Genomic DNA, 11,171 nt, shown 5'->3' on the forward strand with positions numbered 1-11,171 from the left:
TTGGGTGCCCACTGACCTACAGACTCAACTAACATCCAACCCTGGACAGAGGACACCCAGCTTGATGCTCTGGACATGGAACCAAACTAACTGGATGAAGAATCTCTCCTCTTCCCTATTTGCACTTCTCTGAATTTCCTCACTGCCAGGAGAGCTTTATATATATATATATATATATATATATATATAGCTGAACACTTTGGAGTCCTAAGTCAGCAACATTGTGAGTTATGCATACTTGAGTGTCAAACATGCATGTTAAAGCTTGTTCTCTGAGTGTGTGCAGGTTTTTTTCTTTTGGGGGAAGGTATTAAAATGTGTCTGGGACCTTTTTTTATCCATCTCTGTCTTCTCTTTATCTCTCAGGGAAGTCATGGTCCCCTCGCTGCACTGGGTCCTGCTACTGTGGGGACTTCAAGGTCTTTGGGCACAGGACTACGAAGAAGACTATGAGGAAGAGGTGGTGACCACCAGGAAGAAGAGCAAACTAAATCCATCCAACATCATACCTCAAAATGGCAAATGTAAGTCTTTTATTTATTTTTTGATATCTTTTCCACTGATGCTCTTACTCTTAAAGTGGTGTGGAATTTGTGCAGGTGCCACATCTTTAGCTTTTTACAAGGAAACATAAGCTGCTGCCACAGGTGTACAAAAAAAACAGAACATGTTAATCAACAAGGACATCGCTGGAGGATGATCGAATCTCCCGGGCTCCTCAGAGCCATCCATCTCCTGTGTGACCGCTCAGTGCTCCGTTACCCAAATGTTTTATTCGCTCAGAATCCTATTTCCCCCGGGGCGCATTCTCCCTGTGACACGTTTCCTTGAAGATTAATGTGATTTATCCCCAGCCCACATCAGATCCGTGACCTCCTCCTATCGCCGAAGGTTGGTGCAGCAAGTTGGCTTCATATCCTCGCTACGCCACATTCATGAACTTATCACACTTTTCCTGAAAAAAGGCATCAGCCTATGGAAGCAAAACAGTCAGTAAATCACGTGTACCCCTCCTGAAGGCTCCACAGATAAAGGTTTCTCTCTCGCTCATAAAACCCATTTGGCTGGGATGTCTTAGATCTTAATATTTGGCTGAAAGTCTTCTTGGCGTGTGACACATACCAACTACATCTTGTTCAGCCAGAGCGGAATGCATCTTTTGCTCTGTTGATATGAAAGTAATAAATGTTGTATCTTGATTGAAAAGGTCTCGACATCATGTGCAGTTAACTTGGTGGTTTGCTTTGAAGCATTAACTGCTATCATCTAATCGTGAAATGCCAAAATTGCAGGGCTCAACATTAATGTACATTTTTGCCCAGTCCAGCAACCCCCGCTTTAACTGCCTGGCCCTCAAAAGTGCCTGGTTTATAGTTGGAGTTTCTCGCCACGCAAGTAAAGTGTTTCCAAGCTAATGCTCGATTAAAAATGACAAACTATATCTTTGATTCTTACCTTCTTTAATAAATCTCTTCCATTTCAGCTGTCATAAGCGAAGAATGCAATTTGGAGTTAGCCTTTCTGATCGACAGCTCAGAGAGCGCCAAGGACAACCATGCCCAGGAGAAGCAATTCGCCACGGACGTGATGGACCGGCTGCAGAACCTCCAACTGCAGACGGGCCGGGGCCTCAGCTCCCGGGCAGCCCTCCTTCAGTACAGCAGCCATGTCATCATAGAGCAGACCTTCAAACAGTGGAAGGGCATCGATGACTTCAAGGCCCGAATCGCTCCCATCGTGTACATCGGTCACGGCACCTACACCACCTTCGCCATCACCAACCTCACCCGTATTTACCTGGAGGAGTCGGACCCCAACAGCATCAAGTTGGCCGTTCTGCTCTTCGACGGCATCTCGCACCCCAGGAACCCAGATATATTTTCAGCCGTGGCTGACGCCAAGAACCAGGGCGTCCGCTTCTTCACCGTAGGCATCACACCTGAAGCCAACGTGGCCGGCAATGTAGCGACGCTGCGGCTAATTGCTAGCTCCCCAGCGTCGCGCTACCTTCACAACCTGCAGGACAGAGGCGTTGTGGATAAATTCATCAAAGAGATTGTGAGTAAGAAATATATACTCATTTTGCTTTGGTAATCAAAGTCTACTTTTTGATTTTATGCATGATTAGGTCATTTTTTCCCCCGAAAGGCTGAAGATCGTTCTCATTTACAAAAAACACTTCCAAGAATGTGTAAATTGCATGCATGTTTGATAACTTCAAAAACCCATTATGCAGAGTGACTTTTGCCAAATGAATGAAACGTTTGCATCTCTTACGTCTTTGACACCACCTACTCCTTTTTTTCTCGTCTTGATGCATCCCTGGTGTACACCTGCTACCTGCTGCAGGTCTGCTGTCATCACCTAAGTCATCACTGTGGAATCAAATGCACTCATTACATCCACCCAGTTGGCCGAAAACGGCGAAATTCCTCTTTGACAGCCACGTATTAAGTCACGCCAATGTGTCTTTATTTCCAGTTGTTTATACCGAGTGATTTGGGGTACTTTTAAAAAACGTTAATTTCCAAGATAATTAGAACATGTGCTGGAAGGCAACATCCTGTAAACACAACCGGGCTGCTGGCTGTAACATGTGCTCCGCATTAAAAACCTTTGTGGGGAAGTCGGATGCAGCAAGAGCAGGAGCACAGCGAGAACATGCATGCACATGACATCATTCAACCAGCTCCTCAAACACCTCCTCAAACTATCTGTTGACACAGGTGGTACATATCTAAATATTATAAGGGGGGGACTTTATTGAAATCGTGCACTGCGGCTCCTACAACATTGGACCTGACAGCCTCCAATACTGCCGGCATGCAAGAGCCCGGCAGCAGCAGCTGGGCCACAACCAGACTTTCATCCCAATGGCCTACAAAGGCAGCGTCTGTATGTCATAAGCATGTGCCTCCGTCTCAGCTGTGACACTGTCTTTAATCTTCAGTCTCAGCATCAGACTGCGTCGCCCCGTCCTCTACGACCGTCTGTGTAGTCTTCTCCCTACTGCGGAGGCTATTTCCCTGATCAATGCATGTGGTTTGGGTTTAGTCTCGTGGAATCTCCACCATTTCCCCTTGTGCAGAGAATGCGGTTAGCTTTGAAGAGAAAAAAGCGACCCGTTGGGTGAAAAACGAGGCCGTCTGTTACAAGAGGAAACACACAGAGTCCACTCGCAGAATCAGGTGGAGGAGGTCATCTGACAAACTGAACCCAGGCCAGCTGAGAACAAGTTTAATTGGGTGTTTGAGTAGCAGGTGTTTGTGGCTCCACACTTTTCCTACGATGTAACTCAGAGAGCAGAATTAACAGCTTACCTCAGGTTTTGACTGTTTCACAAGATCTCTTGTCTGTAAATGCGTGCTGGTTGGATATAAATGAACCATATGCAGACAACATCTTGACATTCTTGTTTCTTGCTCCACAGACGGCGCTGGCAGATGAAGGGGTAAGTCTACAGAATTCGGTCTTTCCGCACATTTCCTGATTTGTGTCCCCAAAATGGCCCGTCTGACTCTTGTTTCCCTGTGTTTGTAGTGTCCTCTGGCCCAGAGCAAGTGTGCGTGTGACAAGGGTGAGAGGGGAGCCAGCGGCTCTCCTGTAAGTACCCATCCGACCCAGCATTGGCCTATGGAGCCCCAAAGTGTTCATTATTTTTAATTAAAATATCATTATAGATATTTTATTTCAAATCTTTCAGCCAATCACAGGCCCCCTGCCTCTTAAGCTGGCAAGCTCAACAGCTGCGCCCACATTTAGCCAGTTAGCATCAGTACACAGACACAGAAACTGACATCTCCTTTTATTTATTAAGCTTAACAAGGCTGCTACAGCTAGCTACCTAGCAGGCTATCTAGCTTAGCGAGGCGGGATTGGGAACTTGGTTTAGAACTAAGTAGTTTCCTCATCTGTGTTTCTAAAGGTGTGTGCAAAAAGATGTTTTTTAGAGAGAGACACACAACTCTGTGAGGAGTAAAATGTTAGGCGGTCTTTCTTGTTTTTGTTGCTCTACCCAGCAGGTGCTAACCAACACGGCTAACACCCTCCACACTCTTCAAGCCTAGCTTGTTAGGCGGCTAAGTTGCTTTAGCCGCCTAAATAATGGGAAAGGTTTAGTTACTGTGTCTGTGTGCAGTGTACTCAGTGTACTGTTGTCATGATTAATTATTTAACTCTTTGGGAGTCCATATTGGCCGTCCTCTACTACATACAATAAGATTAAGACTCTGCTTTTGAAAACCACATGTGTTCTCTTTCGCTGTCCATAAATAACCGTTATGCCCAGGCCGGCTCGTTTTGTAAAGTCGTAAAGGACAACACAGCTGACAAAAGCCCCCTTGATGCTAACAGCCGACATAATTGCTGGGTTTTGGGGGGTGTTTAGTAACTCATGTGGTTTTGAGAATCTCTGTTTCCCTGCAGCAGTGAGAGTAAAGCAGTAAAGAAAATACCGTACATTCCTCTAACAGTATATTAAGAACAGGCCTAAACAGATATTTACATGGGAAATCAGTAGGATCATGTCTGTCTGTGAGAGAACCCTGCCACTCAGGATTGTCTGGGGACACATGGGTAAGATGTTACATGCTGGACTTTCTTCGCCTGCCAAAGCCATGTCGAGATGTGGGCGCTCCTTTTATTACACAGACAATCAATTAGACGTAGCGGTTTTGCCTTGATGTATTTTCACAGGATGAGAACAGAGCAATTACCCCATTAAACCTAATGCTCCGAACAAAAGCTGTTTCACATCACTGGCAGCAGGCGCACACTGGCGGAAGCAATGTGCGCAGACAGAGGCGTACAGACAGGGAGATGCTTGAAAGATAAGGGCACGCACAGTCCACAGCACAAACTGCATGAAAACGGAGAGAAGAGCCAGACAGTTCTTCAAGGTAAGTCCTCTCACACACAGACAACTTGAAGTCCCCACTGACTCATCCGCTGCCAGATACAATGGCCTTTATTCATGCTGCACTTCAAACATGTTGCTTCCATGAGGCCTCTGGCGTTCTACTGGCGGATAACAAAATCATTGCCAAACGGAGGAATAGTTTCGACATTTTGGGAGATGCACTTGCTTTCTTGCCAAGAGCTAGATGAGAAGATTGATGGTATATATGAAGCTAGAGCCAGCTGGCAGTTTGCTTAGCTTAGCATAAAGACTGGAAACATTGTGGTGATCACGAAGGGGATCAAATCAGCCAACTAGCACCTCAAAGGCTAATTGACAAGTTAGGCTTCCTGTTTCCCCCTGCTTCCAGTTTTTATGCTAAGCTAAGCTAACAGGCTGCAGCCTGATATTTAATGGACATATGAGAGTCATATCTTCTCATCTACATTCTTGTGATCAGTTCCAAGTAAGATCATCAGTTAACCTTCAAAATAAGACTTCTTTATGTATTGTTTTTGTTCAGCAGATACTCTTCATTCGGATGATCTCATCTCGCTGATTGGCCTGGAAGCTATATAGATGACGTTGTCACGCTTTTCCTTTAAAGCAGTCTATGCTGCACCCCCATCACTCTGAAGCTCTCCTGATTTATTTCCAAGTCATTATCACACATGTGTTCTGCCTAACGGTGTTTCCATGACTTTCTCTTCAGGGCAAGAAGGGTCGTCCTGGAGAAGATGGGAACCCCGGCTCAAAGGGACACAAGGTGCTACTACCTACTCATTTAACCATCAGTTGTTTATTATTAAAATTGCAATACACAAACATATTGCCAGTTCAAGATATTGCTGGGACAAACCAACTAAAATCCCTTTCTTTTAGGGTGAGGGTGGGCTCAGTGGACTTCCGGGTCGGGAAGGATCAGAGGTGAGTTGAGGGCCTTAGATCAGGCTGTTAAGATTCTTCTTTTAGTCTCTCACATTAATCATTGCTCTTAAAGGAAAAGAGACGAGTCTTGTTCTGCGTTCTATGTGCCAGTGTTTTTGTTGTTGCCTGTCTCTTTGTGACTTAACAAGAATGTTTTGTACACACAGGGAAAGTCGGGATACAAAGGAGAGCAGGTATAGTATGGATTCTGCTGAAGTCTATGTATATGCCTATATGTCTATATGGTTTGTCAAAGTATCAGGTTCTCACGCTCGTGGAAAATCTTCAAGAGTGACATACTCTGGAGAATTATGTTTTCCAGACCTGATAAAGTGCCTTGAAAGGTAACATGCAAAGAGAAGACTTTGGAAATAGCACGCCGTTTTTTTCTCCTCTTTTCATCTGTGTTCAATGTCAAGCCTGTCCGCAAGCATCTCGAGTTACTTTTCTCTTAAAGGAATTTAATTACGTAAATCCCATGTCATCAGTTGTGGCACACCAGCAGCTGGGATATTAAAACCCATTATTCTAAAATAAACTTATAAACTTGAACTTATGCAAAATGGAAACGAAATGCTATGCTAAGGACTTCACTTAACTGCTTTTTCCTTCTCTTACAGGGAGAGAGAGGGGAGTGTGGCACACCTGGACTTAAGGGGGACAGAGTATGTTGCCCTTTAATGTTTTAAGAACTTAAGACCTCTTTAAGATGAAGTATTGCTTAGGATCACCACTGATCATCAATTTTAAGCAACTCCTATTTTCTAGGGTCCTGAAGGTACCATTGGCCCAAGAGGAAACCGTGGACTTCAGGTGAAATCGCCCATTCTTTTCTCTATCTCTGTACTGCTACTTTATAACACCCATGTGTAACCCTCACACATTTATCCACAATTCAGGGTACGCTTGGTCCACCTGGCGATAACGGACCTGAAGGTGCAATGGGTAAAAAAGTAAGTATTCCTCAGTCTTGATGCCTTTGAAATCACGTTTTGCCGCGCTTGAACCAAACCTGTGAAATCTGGGAAGTGTTCAAGTACAAAAGGAAACTCAGAAAGAAGTAAATCAAACGTCCTCCCCTCTGATTGGTTCTTCCTTTACACTTGAGTGAATTCCCTTTGTGCCGAAGACTGGCCTTTCCCCTTTTCCAAAGCCAGATGCATATCTGAAGGATACAGGGTTTTATGTTTTTTTCCAGTCTGGTTTGAATTAAGTCTCTTTCATAGTTGTATGAAAGGGGAGTCCATGTCAGCGGATTCATCTGCACAAAGATATTGAACAACCTTGTTACCTGTGGACTGGCAGAGGTGAAATGTGTTGCAGCATGTGGAAGAATATAGAGTGAGAAAACACATGTGACGTAATCAAGGGTTTTCTCTGTTCCTGAGGGTTTTCTCAGAGTACGGCTGCATTCTGGAAGTTGACATTTAAAATGCATTCAGATTTAATCCATTTATCACAGGTTTAACTAACATCACAAATGTCAAGTAGCCCTACAAACTGATCAGATGACCATACATTTGAACACTTGTTTGTGAGTTATGATCCATCACCAGTGGAACATTTGAAACCCCTCTTAGATAACCTCATCTGTTATTACCCTGTCAGCCTATTTGTCCGTTCCTACTTTTTAAGCCCCTTACTCGTGTTTTATAGCTGCCAATTCTGACATGAGCCCTCACTCCCCACCAAGTGTTCCCTCCTTAATTATTTTTTGGAAGAATGTTCACGATGATTGTCTGGCTGTCATTCTATATCACCTGAACTAATGTCTGGCTTCAAACATTGTCCCAACTTGCTGGAAAGGGCAAGGGAAAAAGTGCCGGTATGCGCCTGCTAACATTTCCACACCCTCTTCACGCCTCTCGCGTGCCTTCATGCTGCACAACATTGCCGTGATTTACGGCCTCTGAGTGAATAATTACATTCTTTAAGAATAGAGTCCTGACTGGAGGAATGAAGGTGCCCCATAGTACATGTCTTAACCCCCTTTTAAAATAGCTAAATATTAGGAAAAGATAAAGTAGAGAGTGGGAGAACCTCGACTGGTTTGCTGGTTTTGGTCATCGGCAAACCTGGACAGCTCTACTGATATCCCATCATGTCAAAGTGAGGCTTTGAACCCAGAAATCAGACTAACGGTGTGTTTATGCATGTGTTTGTGCACTTGCACATGTCTGTCACTGCCTGTCTTTTTATAGGGGGAAAGGGGACTTTCTGGGCCACCTGGAATCCAAGGGGAAACAGGGATCGGCCTTCCGGGGCCCAAGGTAAAGTCTGACTGCATATTGTTTTGGAAAATTCAAGTCACGAGTCCATAATAATCCAACCTGTGTCTCACCCTGTTTGTGCACTCACCACACCCCCTTACGCTCCACAGGGTGATGTCGGTTACCAGGGTCAAACAGGGCCTCCTGGTCCTCGGGGACTTGGCGAGCATGGACCACCGGTGAGTAAGAAGCACACACACCTCATACATTAATGGACCCTCCGCTAAGCCCCAGCACCCGGTTACTGATGCTACTGTATACATGGGAGATCTATCATCAAAATTCATTGTCATTTTTGAAACAGCGGGTCTTTGATTTCGTCCTAAACAGAGATTATTCTAACCTAATCATCCCAAAAACTAATTTAGTTATTAAGTGATATGAACAATGATATGATCCTTGGCTTTGGCCATTGATGGATTACTGAACTATGGTGCTTTTATCCTATCTTTATCCAAGAGTGTAGCCTTTCAATTTGATAGCATGACCCATTGATTTCAAATTCAGATTTTCCCTCAAAACCTTGTCCTCGCGCTCAAATAGCCCCTGCTCGTGCTTGGATTTGCTCTGCTTCTGCTTAAACTGTATGCTTGCACTCAGATATATTGTTGCTTGCACAGATTTCCTGCAATCCAGTTTCAGCCCTTCTCCTCACTCTCACATTTTTTTGTGCAACAACCCTGTCAAAATTCCCCACCCAATAGAATGCCAGGTGTAGTGTTGAGCGATGAAATGATCCCTGCCTCGTTGCCTTCACTTACAAAGTGTCACTCAAAGAGACACTTTCCAAACAGGTAGAGACTCAAAATGAGCACAAAGAAATACAAAACAACTACAAAAAGACACAAAGAGACTCAAAACAACTATGAAAAGGGATAGAACAACCAGTTGTTAAAGAGGTGAATTTTCAGTGGTCATTTACATCATTTTCTTTTACTCAGGGGCCTCAAGGGCCACAGGGAGTCCAAGGAGAGAGAGGACAGATAGGAGAAGGTCTCCCTGGACCAAAGGTGAGTTTGTGTCTTTTACCAGGCTGTTGGGGCTCACAGTTTTTCTTGGCACATCTGCACTCGAACCAGTTGAAAGGTTTGAACCTTTTGACCCCATTTCATGCATTCACTTTCAATTGATCCACCTACCCTGACCTGCTCAAAGGCCCCGTCTGGCCTCCAGATTCCTCCAGTGTAATGACAGGCCATTGATAATGTGAGTGATTACAAGAGATGATAACACGACACAGAACTTCCATGAGTTCACACACAGCTACGGCTCTCAATTACCTCATGGTGTGATCCGCTCCACTGGGAACATGTCGGTGCAAAGCGGCAGCTGCAGCGACGATGCAGGAAAATAGCCAGGAGACCATGTGACGTGACGGAGTGAGTGACTCATTGAGAGAGGAATGAATGAGTCTGTTCCTGTGTCTGTCTCCCCTCAGGATGCACAGACACAGGCGTTCACAAACACACACGTTGTCTCTTTCTCGCACACACATACAGGTGCACACACGCACGCTTAGAAATCCAAACATTTGATACCTTCCTTGTCACGGCTTATTCCATTTTCTTTTCTTCATTGATGTGAGGACGGATTCTTTTCTTAAAACATCTGCATAGACAGGGCCTCAATCTAAAATATTGCATCGCTAAACTGTGACTTAACGTGCCGTAGATGTCTGTGCACAAACTGTCTGTGTTAATCTCCCTCCAGGTGTGTAAAATCACCCTTTCATGCTTTTTAATATCCGAGTCCATTAAACACTCAGCACAGATATTTTTTAACATCTGCCCCAATGTCGTGTCAGCTCTATAAAATGAGCAAACCGCCCTCCAATCAACACCGGACCAAACCCCTTTGTTGTTATGATGAATGCAGACAGTCGGCCTTAATTAAAGGAGATTAATGGAGTGTTTTTAGGTAACAACAAATGTAATCACTTTTTGTCTTCAGTATTGTACAACACTAGTGTGCCTTTACATCAGAAGGCTCAGTAACTATAAATCAGGTGAAAATAATAATCCCCCCCCCCCCCCCCCCCCCCCCCCCCACCTTTATCTAATTCATCATTTGCGGACTCTCCAACTAGTTTCCACTCCTGAACAGGAGGCGGTATATCTCGTACCCTTAGATTGGCCTCGGGGGTGCTCGTTTATTCCTCGTCAGGGGATCTGACCGCCGACTCTCAGGTGGCGTTCATGTTCTGAAGGAGCGTTCCTCACATGGCGTGTCTCGACAAGTTCCGGATTCACAGGAGCTCTGCAGCAGTATTACCCATTTTTTCCACATCATTAGCGCCATGGCTTGTGTGCAAAAGTGAGATTGCAGAGTTATGATAATAAATCTATGCTTTTTTGACACTCAAATGCAGCATTACTATGCTAATCAATGTACTTATGTGCCTGTTACTGTATCTGAAGTGCTTGGATGACCTGGGCATAAGGCAAATGTTCTATTCTCTGAGGAGTAAAACTCATCCAGACATTATGCTGCACACTTCATTGTACTTGCTGTCAATTTGGATTACTGTTGTAATCCCTAACTGTATTTCTATTCCGGCTTTTTCTGATTTTCAAACTTACAGAGCCTCTCCAGACACATCTTAAGAGATGTAAAATACTTGTTTTCCTCATGAAATGGTCTGTAACCGAGACTCTAACTACTGAGCACCTCTTTCTCCCTCTGTATAGAAGAAAATATGAAAAAAGAAATAAAACTTACTTCCTCTTACAAATGAAAAGCTCGGTTTTTGGTGTCGGTAAAATGACAATAGTGATGATAGGCTTAAGAGTTCAAAGACTTATGGCCTGTGGATAAAGCTGTCCCTGAATGTTTGACTTGACAAGAACCCGGACGTTGTGAAACGGTCTCAGTTTTAAACATGTGGTTAACAAAAACTACTTTTTAGGTTTAGGGAAATATCATGAATTTAGTTCAAATAAGTATGTTTGTTTCAATATTACGTTACAAAAATGTTGGTTTCTCTAAGGGACGGTAACAGCAGTCTCCTGCTCACTTAACTACAATACACACCCACTATACTTCAAGATACGCCCACTTAACTACAATACACACCCACT

At 44.1% G+C, this 11,171-nt stretch overlaps 1 protein-coding gene across 1 annotated transcript; it reads left to right on the plus strand.

Moving 5' to 3' along the window:
* Nucleotides 1-373: 373 nt before the first annotated feature.
* Nucleotides 374-9,379, plus strand: LOC116386145 (collagen alpha-1(XXVIII) chain-like). The gene is made up of 13 exons (XM_031852152.1): nucleotides 374-524; nucleotides 1,484-2,058; nucleotides 3,431-3,451; nucleotides 3,541-3,603; nucleotides 5,610-5,663; nucleotides 5,780-5,824; nucleotides 5,992-6,018; nucleotides 6,445-6,489; nucleotides 6,593-6,637; nucleotides 6,724-6,777; nucleotides 8,026-8,094; nucleotides 8,205-8,273; nucleotides 9,036-9,379. Exons 1-13 carry the CDS (start codon nucleotides 374-376, stop codon nucleotides 9,222-9,224), a joined length of 1,407 nt encoding a protein of 468 aa, XP_031708012.1. The 3' UTR covers nucleotides 9,225-9,379.
* The last annotated feature ends 1,792 nt before the right edge of the window (nucleotides 9,380-11,171 follow it).

This window comes from Anarrhichthys ocellatus, unplaced genomic scaffold (assembly GCF_004355925.1).
Source record: "Anarrhichthys ocellatus isolate YVR2014 unplaced genomic scaffold, GSC_Weel_1.0 scaffold12, whole genome shotgun sequence".
NCBI lineage: Eukaryota > Metazoa > Chordata > Actinopteri > Perciformes > Anarhichadidae > Anarrhichthys > Anarrhichthys ocellatus.

Coding starts and splice junctions, on each gene's coding strand:
- LOC116386145 (XM_031852152.1), top strand. CDS start 374: ATGGTCCCCTCGCTGCACTGGGTCCTGCTACTGTGGGGACTTCAAGGT. Junction 6,490..6,592: donor CTGGACTTAAGGGGGACAGA/GTATGTTGCCCT, acceptor CCTATTTTCTAG/GGTCCTGAAGGTACCATTGG. Junction 6,638..6,723: donor GAGGAAACCGTGGACTTCAG/GTGAAATCGCCC, acceptor TCCACAATTCAG/GGTACGCTTGGTCCACCTGG.